Source organism: Acanthopagrus latus, chromosome 23 (genome assembly GCF_904848185.1).
Source record: "Acanthopagrus latus isolate v.2019 chromosome 23, fAcaLat1.1, whole genome shotgun sequence".
NCBI classification, from domain to species: Eukaryota; Metazoa; Chordata; class Actinopteri; order Spariformes; family Sparidae; genus Acanthopagrus; species Acanthopagrus latus.
The window spans coordinates 3,527,866-3,552,197 of NC_051061.1; the positions used below are offsets into that span (position 1 = coordinate 3,527,866).

The 24,332-nt window shown below is 43.9% G+C and overlaps 2 protein-coding genes across 4 annotated transcripts in view; both read left to right on the forward strand.

Annotated features, from left to right (window-relative positions):
- Positions 1-1,149: 1,149 nt before the first annotated feature.
- LOC119013257 (cyclin-dependent kinase 5 activator 1-like) lies at positions 1,150-9,176 on the forward strand. Its single transcript, XM_037087590.1, has 3 exons — positions 1,150-1,736; positions 3,049-3,682; positions 3,780-9,176. Exons 2-3 carry the CDS (start codon positions 3,167-3,169, stop codon positions 4,269-4,271), a joined length of 1,008 nt encoding a protein of 335 aa, XP_036943485.1. The 5' UTR covers positions 1,150-1,736; positions 3,049-3,166; the 3' UTR covers positions 4,272-9,176.
- Positions 9,177-14,051: 4,875 nt separating this feature from the next.
- LOC119013384 (vesicle-fusing ATPase) overlaps positions 14,052-24,332 on the forward strand; it is a 37,621-nt gene continuing 27,340 nt past the window's right edge. For all 3 annotated transcript variants that reach the window (XM_037087851.1, XM_037087852.1, XM_037087854.1), the window contains exon 1: positions 14,052-14,200. In XM_037087851.1, the coding sequence (XP_036943746.1) occupies positions 14,189-14,200 (12 nt within the window). In that variant the 5' untranslated portion in view covers positions 14,052-14,188. The remainder of the gene's footprint in view (positions 14,201-24,332) is intronic.

Sequence of the window (24,332 nt, forward strand, 5' to 3'; positions counted from 1 at the left end):
CTGTCTCCCAATAAGAAGCACCAAAAAAACATATACCGTAAGTATAATGATAACATGCTGTATAGTGTCTTAATGTTACTTTCAGCCAAAGTTGTATTCAGATATCTTAGTTAAGTGCCAATACATCCATGTGAAAAATCCCCCATTTCAAGTAAATTTCTTGAGAACAAATCTTAAAGAAGTATTACATGCAAGACGTACTTTTTGCCAAAGCACTCCTTTCCAGAGACATGTCCCTTGACTAACATCAATATGTGACGTATTGTTACCACTGATACACTGATGCATGAGAAACATTTTACTGTGGTAGCAGATTGAGGTGGAGCCTGGTTTAACCTCATGCAGTTCAGTTTCCCCGGAGTCGGGCCATCCCAAATGATCACAGAATAAATCTGAGAGAGGGACGTGATGGAGAGGAACGAAGAAAAGCAATGTTCAACAAAAACAGAGAGGGTGGGAGCTGTGTGTTTGGTGGAACAGCAGTTCCCACCTTGACACTGGCTTTGTTTCTGTGTTTAAAGGCTGGAAACCATCAGTCAAAAAATCTGCTCGACTTTCAGTGTGCAGAATGATGTGAGGGCCCTTTTCACATTCACCTGCTGAAAGTAGAAAAAAAAAGACTCATGATTGTTAAACGAGCACGATTTGCGACATCACAGCTGGTCTGGAAGCAGGTCCTAGTTCAACACTGAGCATACACCAGCCTGATGTGGAGACTTGAAGCCTCCAGTGAGCATGAAGGCATGTAGGCTGCAGGCGGATTTAGCACCTCATAGTGTTCGCGGCCCACACCGAGTGATTCATAAAAATCCTCCTTGTTGATCTCGAGCAGAAGCCTCCTCCTCCTCCTCCTCCTCCTCCTCCTCCTCAGCAGCAGCAGCAGCTTTGACACATCTGCTCGGCTGCTTCAGCACCTCGGACAGCGAACGCTCTGATAGGCTGGAGCCGCTCGACGGCCAATGGCTTCACCGGCGCGAGCGGAGACATCGACGTCCAGCGGCAGCAGCAGCATCCCGGCTGCAGCCAATGAGAGGCCGCTGCTCCTCTCCAGCATCCAACCCGAATAACTGCAGATGCCCGCATCTCTCTCTCTCTCTCTCTCTCTCTCTCTCTCTCTCTCTCTCTCTCTCTCTCTCTCTGGCAGGTTTGCATAGCTGAGGTATAAGGTCCTATTTTTGGAATCCGTAGTGGCCATTTTCCCCCCCTCATCCTCCTCCTCCGCCTCCTCCTCCTCCTCCTCTCACGGTGTTCTCCGCCGGTGTTTTGATTTAGATCTTTGGACCGATGTTCCACTGACGTGCGAGAGAGGTTCCGTCCGAGCCGTGAGCATCGCAGCGGGACGTCAGCAGCCGCGACCGTATAGATTGTCTGCTCTCGATGGAAGACATCTTCCCACTCGCTGCGAGCGACGGACCCAGGCACGTTTCGCATCTGCTTCGCATCTGTATTCCCATCAACGAGCGAGGGACTTTTTATAAATGAAGGTCTGAGGTAAAAAGAAAAAGAAAAAAAAAAAAAAAAAAAAGGGCAGCAGCACACCGGGAGACAAACCTGTCGGCCTGTGCCACTGGGTGGCTTCAGCACCATTGGGGGACCGAGCCGTCTGAACGCCCTGGACCCTGGACTGCCTGTGGTTGGAGCGCGTTTTCACATTTTTTGACCGCATTTGCCCAGCAGGAGCGAGCGGGTCAAGGTGTGATGTATGGATTCCAAAAGGAGAGTCGACTAACCAGAAGGTAGGAGAACACAGAGGGGTGTCTGAACAACACGTTGCTGTGAGTGCACATGATAAAACATAATAAAACAGTTTTTAGAGGGGAGCTGAGTAATACAATGATACAGGTCTGTGAGCACCCATCCTTCACAATCAGATGAAAAAAACAAAACAAAAAAAAACAACGGATAACACCATCAGCATCACAGACAGCGGCATCAGATGAGTTCCGTCGAGGCTGTGGGTGTGTGAGGGCGCAGGCCTGGAGCTGCCGTGTGTTGGAGGGGCTTGTTTTCAAGGCTTCCATTTTGAAGCTAAGATGGATGCTTGCGCACAGTTCTCTCTCATGCCTCTGTGGCCTTATCTCGGCTCTTATATAACACCCAGTGAACAGTGGCGCTGCGGCAGGCCCGTGTCAGACAGCAGGGGTGCTCGAAGGGAGACTCGATCCGGTGGTTACATGAAATTTCGTGGCTGCAGATTGACAGACAGTGGGACACGGGGAGCTGTGGAGGAATGTCGCCAAATGGTGCGGCTCAGTGCAGCGGCTGAGACCTCCGAGCTCATCACGTGTCGGAGACTTCTTCTGTAAAAGCCTCGGTGATGATGAACACCCTGAACACAGGAAGTCAAAAACAGACAGGTGGAGGGGAGGCGGAGGACAGGGTCTCTGTAGACACAAACACCACCACCACACTGCCAGTGGGTCACACATGATGATGGACAGAGGGAGTCTAGACAGTGTTTGTTTGCTTTCTTTGGAAACCCCTGTTCATTCTGCCTTTGATAATATTAGCCAGTGATGATGATGATGATGATGATGCCATTCAGTGTTTTTAAGGGGTTTCCAGTGAAGACAGGTGGTTTGATCGAAACGAAAAACACCAGGGTGCATGCCAATGCTGAGCAGCCACAGTGAAAAGTTCTGCAAAAAAAGAAAAATCGATAAATTTCTGATCTCGGGGGCCTCTGGACACTTTGGATGAGTGTTAAGAGGCCATGTTATGATATTTCACAAGTCAAGTCTTTTTACTTTTCTACAGCTTTTCACCTCATCTTACTCAGCAGGTGGGGTTCACTTAATCGTCACCATGGATGTAGCTCTCTGGGCAGTCATGAGCTCCATCTGCTGAGGAAGATGACCATCAGATGGAATTAAAATCTCAGAGGAAGGCCAATACATGGACCTTAAGCCAATATATGATCAAAACAATAAGTTACCTTTGCTTAACTTAGCTAACACTTTGGTTGTTAATTCAATTACCATGTGTTTGTTGTTGATTGCTCATTTATTACATATAATGTTACTAACGGACTATTGCCATTGCCTCCAGGTTCGATCTCCTCCAGAAGTGAGACACACACCTTAAAGCTCTTTGTCTAGGCCATTCAAAGAGCTTTTCCCCCACTCCACCCTTCCTCCACCCCACTGGTAAATCTCACACCAACATCATGGGTACGGTGCTGTCGCTGTCTCCCAGCTACCGCAAAGCGGTGCTGTTTGAAGATTGCCCGGCCACGGTAGGCCACTACACAGCGGTCCAGAACAGCAAGAACGCCAAGGATGCGGCCACAGCGGCCGCAAAGTCCCTCAAACGGCCCTCCATCATCAACGTGTTGCCATGGAAACGTATTGTGGCCGTATCGGCAAAGAGGAAGGGCTCGAAGAAGCTGCAGTCGGAGGCTGGCGATGGTGGGAAGGGGAGCTCCCCGGATGGTCAGGCCACTGCCATGGCCAACTCGGCCTCCAACAGCCTGAAGCTGAAGAAGTCTCAGTCCTGCGCTAACCTGTCATCTTACACATCGAGCCAGGACCCCTCAGCCACCAGCACCACTACCTCCTCCCACCTGCCCACCTCCAAGACCCTGGCTAATGTAGTTACTGTGGCTGCCAAAAAGAACTCCCTCACAGGCTCTGGAATCCAGCCGTCTACTGCAGCCGGCACGCCTAAACGTGTCATCGTCCAGGTAAACCACATCTTAACTGTTCCTCTTTGGTCTTACGCCAGTCCCTTCTTTTCTTACTATCCTTTCTTTGCTATTTTGTTGTACCTCTCCCACCCAGGCCTCCACAAGTGAACTGATGCGCAGCCTGGGCGAGTTCCTGTGCCGTCGGTGTTACCGACTGAAGCGTCTATCCCCAACAGATCCGGTCCTGTGGTTGCGCAGCGTGGACCGCTCCCTCCTCCTGCAGGGCTGGCAGGATCAGGGCTTCATCACGCCGGCCAACGTGGTCTTCCTCTACATGCTGTGCCGCGACGTGGTCTCGTCTGAGGTGGCCTCAGAACGCGAGCTGCAGGCCTCGCTGCTCACCTGCCTCTACCTGTCGTACTCCTACATGGGCAACGAGATCTCCTACCCCCTGAAGCCCTTCCTGGTCGAGGCAGAGAAGGAAGCCTTCTGGGACCGCTGCCTGGAGATCATCAACCGCATGAGCGGCAAGATGCTCCAGATCAACACCGACCCGCACTTCTTCACCCAGGTGTTTGCTGACCTGAAGAACGAGAGCAAGAAAGAGGAGGAGAAGACCAAACTCCTCATAGGCCTTGACCGATAAGAAGGAGCTTGGAGGAAGGAAGGAAGGAAGGAAGGAAGGAAGGAAAGGAAGGAAGGAAGGAAGAAAGGATGCATAGAGAATTAAGTAATTAGGTTGAGGATGGGTGAACTCATATAATGCAGTGCAGCATTGATACCTTGAGGCAGTCCTGTTGTCTGGCATCTCTACTATTTTACCATTTATGGAATTTCCTGATCATGACCCAGAACAAAGAGCCTCCGGTATTAAACACAAAATGTAATTTCCTTAACGAGCCACCTTGACACCAACAAATGCAGTTACTGAGCGTTAGCGTCAGGGTTAGGCTCCTGTGAAGGCAGCAGTTGGCCTCCGAGGCACTTCTTCTAGAACGGGTTACTGTAGTGCTGATCACACCATGAGCCACATTATTTGACGTGATTGGATCTGGTTTGATTCTCAAGACCGACAGGTATCCAATCCTGGCTCAGGGTGTGACAGTGAAAAGCTTTAAGGCAGAGATGTGGTCATTTTTGCAAGAATGGTGTAACCGTTATCACAGATGAGGGCCGGTGATGTGACATTAGCTGGCTGTGAGAGAGAGATAACAATCAATTGTACGTGTCGCCCGAGGTCTGACCTGTATCTTGTTTCAGTGAGATAATAGAAGTGAATGGGTTTAGAAATGCCAGACAACACGGAATAAGTCATTTAGGGTGATATCATAAATGCGAAGATAGAAGATGTTGATACGATGATATTGTATGATAGGAACCAGGCATTATCGCTATAGAGAAATGTCAGGGTAATGAAAAACACAGAACACCTTGCATGAGGTCACTTCATATGTCCTTGCACATAAACCCCCACTTATCGCCAACTCCACTGTACCTTATTCCTGCTGTCCTGCCCGAGCTTATTGCACTCACCAACATTGGCTGTGAGGACCACTGTTGAAACTTTCAGAGTGTTGAATAATACCATCACTTCTCACTCAGCTAGAATGAACGCAAAACTTGTCAGACTGTGAAATTTAAGTCCCTTGGCATAATTGTGCTGTAGTGGATTTATTCATCGGCATCTTACATAATGTACTGTACTTTTAAGGGATCCATCAAATCTTCTATGGATTGGGAGATCTATTTATTTTTAAGAGTATGAAATGCTAATCCCCACAGATTAATAATCACTAAATGAGCCCTTCTGTAAAATGTTTACATATACAAAAATGTGGGAAAATGCAATACTGACCCCTCCAGGGCAAATTTTACATGGGCAATGATTTCATTCCTGCCTGTACCCCTGCACTTTCTCCTGCAGTCCAGGAAGGAAGGAAGGAAGAAAGGAAGGAAGGAAGGAAGGAAAGAAAGAAAGAAAGAAAGAAAGAAAGAAAGAAAGAAAGAAAGAAAGAAAGAAAGAAAGAAAGAAAGAAAGAAAGAAGCTTTCTGTTTTAAAAAATGCTGCACTCACGTTGTGTGCTTCATACTGTACGAATGATCGGTCGAGCTGGGTCGTGTTCAGAGGGTAGATCATGTGATCCGTCGAGACCAATGGCTGTTCACATCAGAATGAAAGAAGATGTGATTACAGTGCAGCAGGTGTGTGTGGGCGAAGGCAGACGCTACTAGTGTACATGTGACTTTTTCTTCCACAAACGGCGCGCTGACGTCGCCTTTGTCGCCTTTGTCGCCTCAGTGGACTTCCTCTGCTGTTTGAAGCGTCACCTCCCCCTCCTCTTTCCTCCGCTCATAACTCCCCATGGAATCAAACTGAAACGACACAGATTTCCTCTCTCTCTCTCTCTCTCTCTCTCTCTCTCTGTCCAGTCTGAACTGGTCGTGTCCTGTCTGGTGCGGTCCCGTCCAATCCAGTCATCTGATATTTAGACACTCTCCGGTCGCGTTGACCCGATGGCTTACTTATTCACTGAGTTGTTTGACATGCATGTGTGCTTCTATAGGTTTCCTAGCATGCCGCTTTGTGTTGGACGCACCGCACCACATGTTACAGAAGAGAACTGCTGAACGCCAGACTCAGTGATGTGACATCCAGGCGACCCGGTACAAAGACTCTCTAAATGAAGGAAATGGTGGAAGGCCGGTTGTCTCCTTGCCTGTGCTGACCCTTATCAAGATCCCCGCTGTTCTTGGTTTCATGGTGCTCAAGGGCTGAAAAGCAATTTCAGTTTGGATATACAAAGGCCACTCAATTAAGCACGGATGTGATGAAAGTCTGGGGGCGTCACAAGAGACATTAAAATAGAATAAAATAAAAAATGCTGAATCCTAAACGTCCCATAATGCAAGTGAATTTCAAGCCCCATTCTTTCAAACCTCACACTTCCAGTTTTCTATTACAAATGCTGGAAGACCACATATAACTGTCAAAAAGTCAACCGCGTGCCTCAAGAGATTCCTCGCCTTGACGATGTCACATCACTAAGTCTAACCATAGCTGATTAATTGTCTGCGATTTTAGAAAACGCTCCGCCTTCTCAAACAGGGCAGAGATCTTGTGCCATATCGTTCTAAAGACTCATTATTTCATACGAAAGACAAAGAAACATGAGCCAACTCAAAGTCTCCGGCCACTGAACAAGAAAGACTATAACGGGATTATGATGAATAATGTTTTTCCACGATCTTGCTACCTTGTGTCAGAGATGGTGACTGTAAAAGAGGGACTTTGTTCAGGTGTCAAGGGAGTGGAGTCCAAATGAAAAGCTTGTGATTTTTTTTTTAATACACGGTGAAGTTTTATGTGTCACTTTGCGAAATGTAAGCCAAAATTGGAGTCATCCAAAGCTGGAGCATTCATCATTCTGTTAGTAAATTTATAATCTTTGAAAAGCTGTATTCAGCCAGCTGTCTTACGCGATGAAACGTTTGAAATAACAGTTCCCTATTTGCTATGAAACACGGGGAAAGGGGTCTTAGAAATTTGTTCTCAAAGCAGAATACGGTGTCTGTTTCCAGACTGGGTGTCTCCATGATGCAGGTGATGTCGAAATTCTGGTTGTGTTTTGTGTTCAGGTGATTAGTGACCGGGCTGCAGTAGGAACAATGCTGTAAAAAAATAATGTAGCCTTGACGCAGAGTCAGACCTCACATGAGACAAATATGCACATGAAGAATGAATCCGTGGCAAACTAGCTTGTTTACACATCCTTCCTCCTCGCTGTCTCCGATGGGTTGAACAGTATTCAAGTAGCATTTCTCTGAACAACATTCCCGAGAGGGCTGTTTAATGATCTTTCTTTCTTTTTCATTTATTTAGTTCAATCTATTTGGTTTGACGGGAATTATATCGCAGCAGGTTAATTAACGAAAGACAAAATGTGACACATCCTCCTTTGGTTAATTGAAAGTAGTTAGTGAATTTAAATTTGACTGTCATCTATTTAGTGGAGGATTTAAGATTTTTTTTGTGTTGATAATCTGGATTATCTCTGGTAAATATTGAGGTTTAATTGACCATTCGCTAAACGCTGCCACCTTTGGCCAGTGTAGCTACGCCTGTCAAGCATTCTGTTCTTACATGGCACACGTGCAGTTTACAGTGATGGCGATGAAAGATTTTACGAATGAAACTAGGGGTTCCTCAATTATCAGAGATAGGTCAACAAAACACGTGTCTGTTTCCAGCTGGCAATGGTCTCCGGCAGGTTATATCAACTGTAGCTAGCTAATTAAGCTAATGTTAGCTCAACATGTTGGACAAAAATGCGGTCCTTTCTGACTTTCCAGCTGACTCATTATGTAAAAGGGCTCTTAAATAAGCAGATGACGGCTATCCTACATACGCAATCTCATGCTAACGCTAGTTCCTGGTGATAAAGTTAGCATTCTAACCAGCTGATGATTTTTCTGTTGTTTCTGTTCTAGCTAGTCTAAATATTGTAACCATAAGTAAACATATAAGTAAAGACTGTGTATGTTTCACATTTTACATTACAAGAGTGTTATCCTAATGTAACTTTAATGTAACACAAGCTCCACAACCAGCGTCCTCGCAGCGGGAAAATGGTACACTGGGGATTTGGCTCTTTATGTAAATTGTAGCCCCACAAACTAGCTACTGTACTGTAGCCTGCGTGTTTGTTGGCCCTGGAAGTAAGGCAGGGTTGGTAGGCCAAGTAGTCGTTCATGATTCCAACATACCTTAGCAAACATACTTTCCATATGTGGAGAAATCCAAAGCTTGACAGGCCTGCTGTGTCTAGGTAACACTGCTAACGTTACAGTTGCAAACAATGCTCGAGGGGAGGGATTTAGTCAATGGTCAATTTTACTGTTTCTCTTAAAATAGTTTGACACCTGTCCTGTGTTGAAAACACACACACAACCCTGCACACAAAGTGTATTATATATTGATTATTCAAGACCATGTGGATGTCAGATGACAGCTTTTAACAGACAAGAAGGGGGATATGATACATTTCTCTGTGAAACAAAGGAGTGGAAAAGGCAAAAATCCTGTCCAGACTTCTCATTATTTTTCACTTCCACCAGTTCCAGTCCTTCCAGCTGTGCAAGGACAATAAAAACAACAACAACAAAAAAGAAAACAGACAAGGAAGAATGAATCTTTTTCTAGAATTGGAGAGAGAAAAGTATGGGTTGATGATACCCCCTCCTGCACATGCTCTCATCATCGATCAGCTCATAAATATGTGCCATATTTTATCTTGCAACACGGACAAGACAAAAACTATCGTGTAACATATGAAGCTTATGATAATGATACTGAAGTTATTATGGTTTTCCTTCCTTTTCGTTTGTGAATCATATTGTGTAAACAAGAATCTTTGTTGAACAAAAGTCAAGGCTACTAGTGTTACTAGAGTGCTGATGCTGCAGTCTGTTACTATGTGGATGTATGAATATGTATGTGAGAAATAAGAATAATTTGATCAACTGTTACAGGTACTTTATATAAAAACCTTTACAAGCATGGTCTTCTGTGTTTACTTCTCGGGGCAGACTGACATAGATCAACATATGCTATGCTCTTTAGAGATGGTTCTGAGTCTGACCACAGCAAGGGGGTCCTTCAGGTGACGCTGCTGAACATGTGAATGCTGATTTCTTTCAGGGGTCAGTTGGTATTTGGGGAGTTTTTTAAAGGGTTCTATCTGGGAAAAAGGCCCATAATAGGTAATGCAATCATCACTTGATGGCTCTCATAATGGATGTGGCGTCGACAGATGCTGTTGAGATGCATCCAGAGAGCCGAAATAGAACACCTGGCTGCCGCATGTACCATGGACATCTGCAGGAACTGCAAAGCCATGGATCACATGACAGCACCATGTCCAACCCTGGTGAAGTGAAGTGAAGAGGCATTGGACCTGGAGGAGGAAGTGCAAGATGGGGTATGAGTATTAGACTGAAGTGCTGAGCTATCTGATGGCGAAGAAGTGTCCAACCCCCTGCCTCCACAATGAGATGACACCGATGGCACTGCAGGAGGCAGGTAACCGCCCAGATAACTTGTTGGCTAGCCTCCCGGGACCAGACTCATCTGCCTCCTAATCAGTGAACAGCTAACACCCGATGTTGACATCTGCAGTCAGTCTTGCATTAGTGTCAGACCTCAAATCCAGAAACCTCCATAGAACAGGCTGAAGAATCCACATGAGGACCTTTCGGTTTTCTTCAACCACACAGATCAAAGACATGTCAAGAGAGGTAGAAAAAGTTGTGAAACCAAAGAAAAAGAAGTTGATTCAGAAAAAGTTGATGTCCCATGTTTGTCACTCTTGACTCCTCTGAACTGCACTTGAGTGGCTCCTCTCTCCATAGCATCCCTCAGAACTAAAGGATTGAATGACCCAGTAAAGTGTTTGTCAGCCTTTACTTTTTCTGCATTCAGAAGGTAATGAAATCTTCTTACTTCAAGAATGTAATGTATCCTACAGGGAAAGTTACAAGGTCATTGAGGACAGGATGGAGCCATGGCCCGTCGGTATGATCAGACGACAACTAATACAGATCTTTCGGGGGTTGCAGTATTATTTAGAGGGCATGGTTTTATCATAGAGGGTAGAACATGGGATAGATGGGAGAATTCTATGCGTCGATGTTTCATGGTGGGTAGTTCAAGTTGTAGATGCAATAGTTACTCCGGAGTTTTTCTCTGACCATCATGATTTTAAGGTCAATCTTAAGCAGTGGCCCTCTCTGAAGACCATCTTCAACTATGTGGGGGAACGGTGGGAAGACGTCAAGATTAGAACAAAACACTTTTTCATATAAGTGGGTAAAAGAACAGCTCAAAACAGAGGTCTCCAGAAAGACCAGGCAAAGCTACAGAGATTTTACATAATGGCTTATTCTGGCCAAGATGTAGCGGAGGATATAGCTAAATTGAAGAGAGAGATGTCATGCTGAATGTGAAACCCTAACCCTATATATATATATATATATATATATATATATATATATATATATATATATATATATATATATATATATATATATATATATATATATATATATAAAATGTTAAAAGGGCGCCCCCTTACACTCCTTGGTGTTGATCTTAAGATTTTAGCTAAAGCTATCTTTCTTCGCCAACAAGAGGTGATCGAGCGATTGGTTAGGGTGGAGCAGACCTGTGTGGCTGCAGGTCGCTCCATGAGTGAAAACCTTGCCATAATAAGAGATTTGTACTTGAATGGCTTAGATCGCAATGTATGTATTGCTGGCCTGGATTTTGCAAAGGCCTGATTATCTAAATCAAGAACTGGTGAGGTTTGGGTTCGGCCCACTGTTGAGGGCATGGATTCATTTACTGTAAACTGATTGCTTTAGTAGAGTCAACATTAATGGTCACTTCACCGAACCTATTAAGATTCAATCAGGGGTCAGACAGAGTTGCCTGCTATCAGTCAGCCTTGTTTGTCCTAGCCATGCAGCCTCTGGCCTGTGAGATAAAACATGACACTGGTATCCAGGGCCCTCCTGTCCCTGGTAGTAATGGGAAGGAGGCTAAAATGTCCTTGTATATGGATGACTTTACAATCCTTTGTGCTGGCAATAATTCAGCGGTTAAAGCCCTCCAGTGCAGTGACCACTTTTCACAAGCATCTGCTCCCAACAACAACATATCAAAAGAGACATCAGGTACAAGCCTCTTGTTAAAGGGGGAAGGCTGTACCAGAGTCGGGAGCGAAACTTGACGCCCCTTTTTTAACACCAATATTGAATGCTGTTTTTACTGAGGATAACACCAGTCTCTGGTTTCATTTAGCCAAGATTTGTTAGAGTCACATAGTGTATAGAGGCAAGAGTAAAGGTGTTTCTCTTTGTACCCTTTATGCTAAAAGTAGACCAGCATTATACAAGAAAGCACTAACACTCCAGTAAAGCAGCAAAGTAAGATTGGTCCATGGTAGGTAAACCTCTAGCCTTGTGCCGGTAGGTATCCAACCTGAGAGCAGAGTATGGAAAAATGTAAACATACTGTTTTTGTTCAATGTACATCAGGACCTGGCCTGGAAGATCGCCCACAGTTGTGTTCCTACAAGAGACTTCTCGCTGAGAAGGTGATGTACAAGTTGTGCTAAATGTCCAATGAGAAACTGTAATAATAAATAATAATAATACTAACTGCCTTCAAAAGGTTCTTTATTTCACCAGATTCTGTGGCAATGGTCGGAATTACAAGTGTCAGGGATTACATCATCAGGGTTAGAGTTAAGTATAATGATCAAGAAATTAAAAACTGGTTTAAACTGGTTTTAATACATTTCAAAAATCAAATTAAACCTACTACCTTTTATAGACACTGACAGAATATGGCTGACGACAGCAGTGCGACCTGAGGGAACACTCAGTCATTTCAGTTACAGCACAAGTAGGATTACAATCATCATTTCAAGGAATCACAACAAACAACCTTTAGAAACCCTTGAAAACAACTTCATCCTTAAACTAAAAGAGCCTCTATGTAACCATTTGACATGTGTTAGTCACTTTTTAAACAGACATTTCCACAATGGGTAGAGGATCTGTGTAACATCAGGTGCAGAGATTTGAAGTTAGGTTTTGCTATTGGAGCAAATTTGAATTTGACACTTTTGTGTAACCAGAATAAAGATTATTCACAAAAATTAAACACAAATCATTTTCCGGGTGATGAGATTTTCATACCAAATGCAGCAATTTGAAAAGTGCAACTCAAAGGATTCAGGCAAAACACAAGAAAATACATAGAATACATAATGGTAATGGCTAAGACTAAAGTGGATGGAAATGTCAAAAACAAATTTGTATGTTATCTTGTTGATCTGCAGCAAGAGGGTCCTGGGTTTGATGGCTGACTGGGGCAGGGCCCTTCTCTCAGGAATTTGCCCATGTGAATGTAAGTGTGAATGGCTGCTGGTAGTCAGCTCTGTGGTGAACCAGCGACCTGTCCATGGCACTCCACTGCTCGCTCCAGCTGCCTGTGGCCCTGTGGAGCATACGTGGCTTTAGATGGAAGTTTAGATGGATGTTTCCTTGGTCACTCTGCTCCTGCCCAGGGTGCTCAGAGAGTACTGATGTCTCTGAGGGTGGTGCTCTCCACAGGCTAATGCTTGTCCTGTCCATCACATACTGTATGATGTGGTTCTTAAATGCATATCAGAATGACCCAGTTAGTAACATTGTTTCGGATATGCTTATGACTGACTAAAGTATTGTGATTTTGTTTTAAAAGAGTTGTATTGTCTCTGTTCTTTATTTCTCAGATTGTCCAACTCTCTTTCTGTTACAGGTATACAGTCACACTTGGAAGATCTGGAGAGGTTGGAATTAGGGACATTGCTCAAGGGCACCTTGGTAGTGGTTCTACTTTCCCCATCCAGATGTACCCTGTACTGAACCAGCTACTCTCCAGTCACAAGCTCACTTCTCCAACCTTTAGGCCACGACTGCTACACATATATTAGTTGTCAATGTGCCAAAAAAAATTGTCTTGATTTCCCCATTTCTTCATATACAGTGTTGACATGGCTGCTGAATATTCATGAAATAGTTTTAGCGATACTAAATGATTAATCACTGATGAGTTTGACTGAGCCCTATATTTAAGATTCTAACAGCCATTTTTTAAACCTATTATAATATACTAACTCAATCCAATCATTTACACTTGTTCAGAGAAAAGTAATACAGAAGCTATGCCTAACCATCGTTTTCATGTCAGGAGAAATTGATTAAACAAGCTGACCTTGAAGCACAACATCATTCACCATTTCTGTTCTAGCATACTTTGTGTTTGGCGGACCCTGCCACCTATCCTATATTCAAACAGTCTTCTGGGGACCTGGTTTACCTCTGAGGACCGCCTGTTTATTAAATTGAATTGAATAATTGAATTAGTAAGTGAAGTTATTAAACTAATTCAATTAAATTTGTCTGATTTAGATGTTCTTCTCCTACATACTGTACCTTTCGACTTCTCTAATTGTGTTCAGCTGCATGTGGGTATTCTCCCTTTACACGGTGTGTGTTGCGGTTCCTATTTGGGTGCGCTGACTGTTGTGTCACTGCGGTGGGACAGGACAGGGGGAGAGAGGGGCGCTGTCCACGGTGCTGAACAAGGGAGCTGAGGCCAAACATACACACACCAAAAATAAAGAGCATGGCAGTAGACAACACACGAATCATGGGTTTCGCCATAAGTTACGAGATGAGAGACAGTTCACAATGATTGCCATCAGCGCATTCCCAGCCTCCGTCATGCCAACTGTGTTTTGCCTCCCAGTAAATCTGCCACGTGAGAGGCGAAGGCGCTACCCTCCTCAGCCGCACGCGAGCTAATCGGAACGCTTCCGCCCGGCTCAGCCAATCAGAGCAAGGTGCGCTGCGGCTTATAAGCCCATCTGCCGCCGAGCCTTTCCGCTCACCGTCCCCGCTGTCCTGTGAATCGTTGACCCCGAGCTGCATCCCTGATCTACGGCGACCGTGAAGATGGCGAACCGGGTAAGACGCATATTATGTATTATGTCATATATGGCTGTACGATACCTTCGTGTTTCCGTCTGAGAAATAAGAGAGGAGAAAAAAAAAACAAAAAACATACGCGGGGCGGAGAAACGTCGGCCGCTTGTTGTCTCGAAGCGGTCTTGGTACATTTAGCGCCTGAATGTCACCGCGGCGGCAGGATACGGGGTCGGTTTGACACGGTGCTGCAGCCCCTCAGCCACCTCCGCGTCCCGCAGGGGGAGTCATCTGAGCCGGGGCTGCATCTCAGCTCCGGCACCGGACCTCCTCAGCCCGCTGACCGCCGCCTCCTCTCCGAGTATCTCAGGTCCATGATATTAATCCGAGGCTGTGCGTGCCCTTGAGCCGACACGGCTGCGTGACGAGCGACCACCGAACAGCCTTTTACGAGCTGCGTCTAAAAGATCAGAGGGAACGTTTCGAGTGGTCGAGTGCATCGACCGCAACCAGGCCGTGTGAAGCATGTCAGCGTGCCGTTTGATTGATGAGATGGAGGGGAAAAAAACAACGAGGCTCGCTCATTTAGCCTCCAATCTGCAGCCTGTTTGCGCTGATAAGCGCTTACTGGCTCATCAGATCAGCAGACTGTGTGCATATTTACACCAGTGGTTGTGAAGAACCTGTCGACGTACAGGGAGGATGATGCCAGGTAACCAGCGTCCACTACCAGTCTCACCACAGGCCCCAGTGTAGAGGGATGCTGATTTCATTTTAACAGACAGGGTAGAGCCTAGTTAGACTGGAAGCTGGATAGATCTACACAGATGTGCCTCCCTTTTTTTTTTTTTTTTTTTTTTTTTTTTTATTTTCCTTTTTCTTTTTCCATCTTAAAATGGCACCCACCCATTACAAATAAGGCAATCACTGTAATGACTGAGCGTCAGGGCAACCCAGCAAAATGATTTGCTGCAGTATGCACATTAATATTCCTGGTGGAAACAGGTTCGCAGTCAGTCTAAACTGGTCAAAGATGGATGTACCTACCTGTAATGCTAACCTGTAATCTCATGCTGCATGACCCCTTAAAGGGGTAGTTCAACATTTTGGAAAAATATGCTTTCCTTCAGGCACAGGGGAAGATCAGGGGGCAGACTGACCACTGTCATGTATGTACGGTAAATATAGAGCTACCACACAGCAGCTTTTTAGCTTAGCTTAGCATAAAGACTGGAAACAAGGGGAAACAGCTGGTCCGGCTTTGTCAGCACCTCTTTGGCCCACTAATTAACACGTTAAACTAGCCAGAGACACATTTCTTGTTTTCACATATTATGAAGTGATGGCTGATTATACATCCTTTACACTGGTTCCCTAGAAATTCACTTTCACTTGGGTACTTTGTCTGCCACTGGGCATGATCTCCTGCATGCCACCATTTCTATCTGCTCACACACCTCCATTAAGCATTATATGAATGTGGTCAAAGTCAAAGGGATCTGTCTGTCTTTCTGACAGCAGCAGCAGCAGTTGTCTGTTCCCACTTTACGTCATTGTATTTATGTCATCCGTACATCAGTGTAAAACCAGCAACGACTTACAGACGAGAGAAGCCCATCCTTCACAGCGCCTTGCCCCTGCATCATGCCCCGCCCCTTTTTTGGGTGAAAACAGCCCTTCTAATTTGACTGGCGGTAATTGAAAATTCTGCAGTCTTTGGCAGTTTGATAGCACGCTATTAAAACACTGCATTGTGTTTTACCTAACAGCCACAATACAGTGGCCACAAACATGAATCATTTCAACGTATGATCACCATCATAGAGAAAAAATGTGAGAAAAAAAGATCCTTTCAGCAGCAGTCGCCATCAAATTGGACGAACCTGACATACGCAGCTGTGCTTGAATGCCTTGGTAATATATCTATCATCAAATCACCACATTTGTCTTTTCTGTTTTATAATTTCTCCGATGTGACGTTACTGTAAACTAGTGATATCCCTTTTGCAAAGCAGAACCACCATCTCTGTTTTGATATCTGTTGCTTATTGTCTGCTTATTACATGACCTTTCGCTACGCGTCTAGAGGGCAGACAAACCGGTCGATTTTTGCCTGATTTCCTACGTTACTTAACGCTGTTTACAAGGTCCATTATTAGAAGGTGGGTCAACTTGATTCATGTGAATTATTCATGTTAAAATGCCCTCTGCTCCCAGCTCTATTTCCAGTGGAGAGACTTTCAAACCGAACCGATCTGAAGACTCTTATCTGATTCGCTTCGATCTGCAGGCATCGGCAATCGTGCACATAACCCTGTCAGAATTGTTGCTTCGACACTGCTGTGTCCGGTCCGTTCTGTGGCCGTAGCTTCATCTTTACCCTAACGACATGAGGGTGGCGTCTTCTACTCTGACTCTTTGCTGTACGGCAAGAGTCAAGCAAAAATGTGTGAAAATTACTCAGCACATTCTCGTGGCCCCTCTTTGTATGCTTGCACACCTGAGTGAGGTCCACTGCAGAGACATTTTCAGATTCTCCCGTTTGAACTTATTCAAATGTACCAAAAAGAAAAGTCCCAAACACTGAAATCTTTTTTTCTTAAATGAGGTTAATCACGTCACGACGATTATCATTTATCTTGTGAGCCATGGTTGGGAACCATATTCTAGACATTATCATTATATCCACAAAGTAGTGCGGTGTAGCTCTGAATCCAGGGCTATGCAGCTATCTATCCCTCAGTCCCTGTGTGTGTGGTACTCGGGTGTCATAGTGATGCAGGGTTCTGCAGCATTACGCAGGAAGATTGTCTCATTGTGCTCCGGCATGTACACTACGGAGTGAGCAGACAGCCATGCACAGGGGTGTAGCATAGCGCTCGCAGATTTACTGTAATTCAGTGTCGTTCAGCAAGGGGCCTTTTTTCACAGCCTCTCATAGCAGCTGTTCCGGGTCTTTATCAGCTCATTCACTCGTTTAACCCATTCACAGTTTTAGCTTGCAGACGAAGAGCGTTGCATGCAGAAGCGACACTCACCGGTTAATATGTGCCACGAGTCTTTCATACAAAAAGCCTGAAGCTGCTTGTGCATAGATTTTGAGAGATGTTGTCGCGATAATAGCTCTCGTCGCGTTTTTTCACTGTAATAGTTCCCGTTGAACAAACAAGCGAGAATACGCAGGAACCAGGAGGGAAAGCGCTGACCTGCCAGTGAGACCCATTTGTACTGCAGAGCCCGGCAGCATTTTGTTCATCAGTCTGAACGTGTTGTGTCTTAACTATCTGACCGCTGACTGACTTGTGGATGAGGCCTTGCATCCGGGGGGAGATAGATGACTGCTATAAATGGCTGCAGTGTTTGCATTCGTCTGTCTTTACATATGGATTGGATTTGTGATTGACTTCACATCATTAGTAAAAACAAATAAGCAAAAAAAACAAAAAAAACAACCACAACATTAAAGCTGCTGCGCTCATATGAAGAAGACTTGGCCCTAGTATGAGTAAGAGTAGGCTATGCTTAGTGTAGGCTACTTACCAGATAGTATTTTCAAACAATGTGTGAAAATATTTTACTATTAACCGTAGTTACAAGAGAAAAGGCTTTTAGAGAGTGGACCAATATGTGTTCAGAGAACGTAACATTGGTCGTGCTTACTGGACTGTAAAGCATCTCAAATCCAAAATCAGGACAGGAGCTGCTAACGTTAGCATAAACTCTGATAGCATCCAGGACCAACTTCCCCACACTGGGATTAATAGTACGCTATTAAGATAGATTTGATCTGGGCTTTTGTTAAGTGTCCTGTTACACCACAAACTAATTTAGTTAATGAAATGTGGCTTGGCTTTGGAAGTAACGTGGGGTTACTCCTGTATGTAGTATACTAGTTAGTAGTGGTGTTTCTCCATTATAAGATGCATTGTGATATGGACGTAGAAGATTCTGCATTGATGCAGAGACCGAGGATAATCAAGAGTCTGAAGCGTATGTTGATTTTTGTGTTAATTTTGTGTTAATTCTTATTGGAAGGACTTTCTGAATAAAATGGGAATTTAAATGAAAAAGTAGCCATGTGAGATAACATAAATCATTGAGGATGCCGTGCGCTGAGATGCATGTTGACGCATCGTGATTAATCAAGAACCGTTTTGCATTCAGATCATCATTAGCTCAATCGTAGTCAAATCAAATTGTGAGGCCAGTGAAGACACACACCTCTTGTAGTTGTCCAAACATGTTACTGAGTTCACGGTTCAACCTTAAATAAAAGGTGGAGCAATGAACAACCTCATATATTAGTAACTAAACAATGTGTCTACCTTCTGAACACTATCTAGAATGAATATTAAGTTGTAGATATAATCAACATGACAATATTGATAAGAATGTTTTTCTGTTATCAAAATATATCACATTTTGGTAAATGTAAGCAAATGTATCATATTTAACATTTTCATGTGGACAACTCTTGTTTTTTTAAATCACAGGCTACATCTACAGCATTTGTAGGCAGGTGAATGAAATTATAATTGAAAAAACGTGGAAAGGTCCAAATTGATGGTTTGTTTACCTCTGTATAATAATTCTGACAGTCAGTTCCAGCCTCTAACAAGGTCTGTGAGTCAGTAGTGTTCAGCTACTGACTCACAGTCAGTCTCAAGAGCTGAACACTACTGACTCCACGTTTTTTCAATTATAATCAGCAATAAAGAATCTTGGTAATTTCCAGTTTATGGGGAAAAACATGTCATTATTTTACCAGTTGTACAGTATGTGCTCAGTGTACTGTCCTAACATTAACTGATGTAAGCAATGTTATAATTTGCTACCTAACATTATCAAGGTTAGCTAGTGCAACAAACTGGCAACCACTTGAGGGGCCATTTTATTCAAAAATACATGTTGTGACGTGTCTGCCATGGAAGGGGAGAGACAGAAGGCCACATGTAGTGGCTGAATGTTACCAATAACTCCTTGAGAGAAACTTCAGTGACTGAATCAGGACTTTGTGAAAACATAACACAAAATGATCAAATTGTCAGAGTGCGACTCCGATAAACTCTAGTGTAATACGATACTGAGTTAATGCTGACCTCTAATGTTGTAAACATTCAACATAGTCTTTACACGGTCTTCTCTCCTCTGTTTGGTAGTGATTGATAAATGCAGTATCTGTGCAACATTTTTGGTTCAGAGGCTTGTCACAGTTGGCTTGAATTAAACTGACATCTGCTGGCCTGATTTCTGTAATAAAAATCATATTTTCTGCAAAAGAAACAAAACTACTGTGTGTCTCCTTCACCACTCCTGGTAACTTGCCGTGCATAACAGGGCACAGCCAGATGCAATGAATATAAAGGGGCACAAATAATGCACCATCCATGTCTGTTTTACATGTAGGTGTGGTTGTCACATGACATGTATCTCAAACTGTCTGCTGTTTTACATCGTAGATCGTATCTTAATAATGCCTCACAATTATAATTCCGTGTGTGTGTGCATGGAAAGAGGAGATGTGATGGTACGTTCCTGTTCTCGGTCGTCCGGCATGAGTCAAACATGTCCAGTGGCGTGTTGTATGACTCTCCCAACTCACACACACACACACACACACACACACACACACACACACACACACACACACACACACACACACACATGCCTCATCCGCACTTGCCCAGCAGACTCTGTGCTGTTGCTGGGCATACTGCAGCTTGTCAGAGGGAGTCAGGACAACGCGAACAGCTCTACAGAGTGACACCACCATAGACTCAACATCAGTTCCAAAAGAAATGAAAAAAATACAATGGATTATGGAAAATAATGATTTACAGGCTAATGTGATATTGCTCGATTTGTTGACAAATCTCTATCATCTCTCTGTTTGTTTAGTCGTTTTGCCCGGTGGGTGGCATCGACAGAAGAACAGTTTTGAAAATCAGCTCTCACTGCCAGAGAAGGTGGTGGCCTTTCAGTGTGCCTGCTTGTCAAATACATTCATGAATATTTGAATGGCTTTCATAATTATACCGCCAGGAAAGCTTTCAGTGGGGAAAAAAAGATGTGGTGTGGTCTGCGTGTTGATGAGACTTTGGCACTGGCTTTGCTGTTTCTGACCCCATGTGCTGTTTCCCTGTTGAGGGGGAGAGAATCCATGACTGATGCCAAAATAAGATACAGGGTGGTGATGCTGATCCCAGGCTGGGCTGATTTAAAGGTCCAGTGTGTAGGATTTAGGGGGATTAATAGGATGTACTGGCAATGCAGCAATCATCATTTTCATGTTTACATCACAATCCCTGGAAAACTAAGAATTGTTGCATGTGGTCACCTTACAATGAGCTGGTCGACTTTAAACATTTAAAAATGAATAATGGAAGTCATAGAGACTTGCTGCAGCAGTTATCTAGGACAGACTACTGCAGCCAAATTATTATTATTATACCACGCAACACTTTAAAGATGATGAGCACAAGCGACTTGCGCAGGCTGATGGGACGTTAATAGATTATTGAACTGGTGTTTTAAATGGTGATTTAACCTCAGGAGTCTCACTGGGATTACACATGTGTGCCTTGAAGTAACCACAGACAGTACTCCTCAGTTTAAGGTCAGGGAGGAGGAAATAGGGTAGGTGAGGTATCAGGCAGTCTCAGTAGCCATCTGGCCTCCACAAAGCCACTAGATTACTCGGCAGCAGCTCGAGACGGTATCATGCAATCATGACAGATGTTCAAGCGTAACATGTTTGAGCCCATACCTATCGTAAATGTATCATACTGTCAGAGTTATACTGGTATTACGGGCAAATGTGTTGTAAGACAAATCATGCCGGTTTAGTTGTTTTTGGTCAACGCTTCAGACAGGCATTTCTATCTTTGGCTACAAGTATTCAGTCTACCGCTTTATTAATTGCATCGTTGAAGCCAGGTTAATAACCAGGAAAATAACCAGTGAACCGTGACACATTTGATCTGAAGGTTTTTTGTTTTTTTTTCGTTTTTAGCTGAAACATTGAATTGGAGCAGATCAACCTCCGACAGACGGACCCAGCGACAAATTGAAATTCTTTGAACGTCGACATTTTGTCCCTGAACAGTGCGGTGTAGGTGCTGATTGTCTCAACTTGATTGATCTAATTGTGTCGAAATCAATAGGTAGAGCTGAAGTGCTTTTCATCCTCCAGTCAGAGAAGGAAAGAAAAAAAAAAAAAGAGAAACAGACACATTCTTGTGTGGTGGAACAAGCGAGTGGGCTATGGAAGATGGCAGCTCTCCAAATGTGCGTCTCTCCTTCTTCAGGGTCTCTTCCTCTCTCCGCTTTAATGAAGTGAGCAGTTTATTTCCATCATCATTTCCCTGTAGTTCCACCACCTATTCCTCCACAACCGTTAATCAGCTCTTAATCTCATCGGCTGTGATATATGAATGATATAAGTGAATATAATCTACTCCTTTGTTTCCAATACGTTTGAATTTACAATGTCAGAATTGAGATTTATAATATGTACGTACTGTCCTGAGGCGATGTCTGGTTGTTTCAGGAGAGCTAACAGTGACTTTGATAGTTGTGGCTGAACTGCATGATTACCCCACGAAACGACTCATTTCACTAATTTGAGCCATTTGGTCCAAAGAAATTCGATCGGCGCAATTCTCTAGTGTGCACACTCTATGGTCCACACAACAGGACAGTGCTCGGAGATCCAGGTACTGAGCAGCTTTCGTAGGAATGAATGTGGCTCCGCCCTCCGAGGCTGTGTCCAATAATACAACGTTCTTGTTCACACCAGCATGTTTGTTGTCTGGTGTCATGCTATTATTCCAAAACCTCAGTGGTCTGAAACATGCCCCCTTGGAATGGAAACCCGCTGTGTGACGGCCTAATTTTTTCGGAAAACACACGCGCGCGGTGTGGATGGGCACAACCCATCTGCATGTAAACCACATACAGTACTTGAGCATACACAGTATCTTCTGTAAATGCGCACTGTATGTTTGTGTGCATCGCGCATGTGCTTGTTTAGTGTGTGAGTGGGTGTGTGTCTAGGAATGAGAATCCGTGTGTGTGTGTGTGTGTCTGTGTGTGTGTGAAAGGGAGTAATGGTTAATCCCCGGCTGTCTTGATGCAGGGCCTTCCTCTGTGAGCTCTGAGCTGCGGCTATTTTTAGAGAGCCCCTCTCTGCTGTGAGGCATCTGCAGCCAGCACAACAAAACACCACCAAACACACTGACGCACACACACACACACACACACACACACACACTGTACACATTGTGTTTCTGGGAGTTTCTTTTGTTTGGGTCGGCATGTGTGTTCTGTCAATACAGGAGCAGCCTACGTCCATCAGTACAATTAAACAGGGAATTGACATTGTCAGTGCTGTTTAAACAATATTTCAGTATTAATGAGAATATGTTTCCAGTACTATTGCATGGAAATAAGGACATGGTAAGATAACAGTATGCAGTTTTTGATCATTATCTATTTTTCTGGGGATTATAGTGGAGACTTTCGAAAGTCAGTGCTTCTACCCAAGAAGTAACCTAGCGAAAGTGCAACTTTCACCCTTTATATGGATTAATCAAATGAGATACATGTTAATTAGTGAGATTAAGAGATGCGGGTAGAGGGATTTGAATTACCTTGATGCAAAGGACACACAGCAGGCAGTAAACATATGACAGGTTCTGTTCTCATGTAAATAATAGCCCGGCTGCTCACACCAGAAGCGCAATTCAGGGGAAAAAGCCAAAGTAAGTCAAAGAAACCATTACATGAGGACAGTGAAGTGGAACGAAAAACGAAAACAAAAGAAAAAAATCAGGAAACCCACGTCAAGCAAACCCCAGGACGATGACAGTCCAACTCTCTGTTTAGACACAGCTGACAACTATGTGAAATATTTTAATGAGAACAGTTAGGAAACAGCCATGAGTCTATTTCTGAGATATTGTCAGTGAGTTTTTGTGCCAGATTAGCTCGCATTACGAGGAGATAATGGACACTGATCCAGATTGTGAGCAAGCCCCAGAGCTCTGTGCCATCGTGCCCTCTGTCTGACCCGCCCAACTGGTTAACACTGGTGCTGGTCCTGGTCGCCCGGCCAGCTGACTGGGGCAGACTATCTGACCAGTGTTGAATATGAAATGAAAACATTACTTGGCAGCTGCAGTCACTCATAACTGCAGAGACATCCACAGCCTGTATCATTATCCCAGTCCAAGGTAATAATTGCTGCTTTGCAGTAATTGTTAGGACAGAGAAATCATTAGTTCCAGCAGTGTGTTGACATGTCAACAAACAATCATACATAATGGTCGTATCATTGTGATCGACTCCTTGTAAAGTCAAGATAATATCACCCAGCCATGGTGAATGATTGAAAGTATGACAATGTTGGTGGTAGACTGACCTGAGAACAAGAAGATGTGAGTGTTTGCTGAGACAGTACGTAACCTATTTGAAGTGGAATTGGTTTCTGCCATTGACTGGTCAGTCACTATTAACCTCCCAGTGACACGACGCACTCCTCTCCATTCTAGCTGCTTAAGCTAAAGTTCACTTTGCAGATAGTCAAATTGAGAAGATTATCTACATTAGAGGAATAATGACCAAAAGAGCTCCAAAGCCACATTATGCTGCACATTTATGTAAAAAATGCTCCATTTTCTGCATTTCTGCTTAGAATAGCATTGCAAAAATGTAACCATATTTTGATACATTTTTCATGAACTTTGCAGAAGAGCAGTTGAATAACAGACACTTGGTTATAACAATAAATAAAATAAATCTGATGGGGAAGAACCGTCACTCCCTGTGAAAAGTGACAGCACCTTGTGCCCCATAACCTCCTGATTTAATACCGTCTTCAACAGAAAGCTGCCAAGGAATTACTTAGTGTGATCCATTTAAATGGGAAAGTGAATTGGCTCTTATAGGCTACTTATAAATGTCATAATGTGCTCTGCGATGGCTGGTATTGGATTTGTGTCTGTTGGCGTAAGGTGCTGAGCAGGAGCAGCCTCAAAGCTGATTTGGGTGTTTCCTATCATTTATTGCAAATTGGCTTTTTATGATCCATATTAAACATGTACGAGTCATTATCAGTATACACACTTGTAGGCGTTTAAGCCACGTTTGTGCTCAGTGTTGCTGCATAAATTCC

Coding starts and splice junctions, on each gene's coding strand:
- LOC119013257 (XM_037087590.1), top strand. CDS start 3,167: ATGGGTACGGTGCTGTCGCTGTCTCCCAGCTACCGCAAAGCGGTGCTG. Junction 3,683..3,779: donor CTAAACGTGTCATCGTCCAG/GTAAACCACATC, acceptor TCTCCCACCCAG/GCCTCCACAAGTGAACTGAT.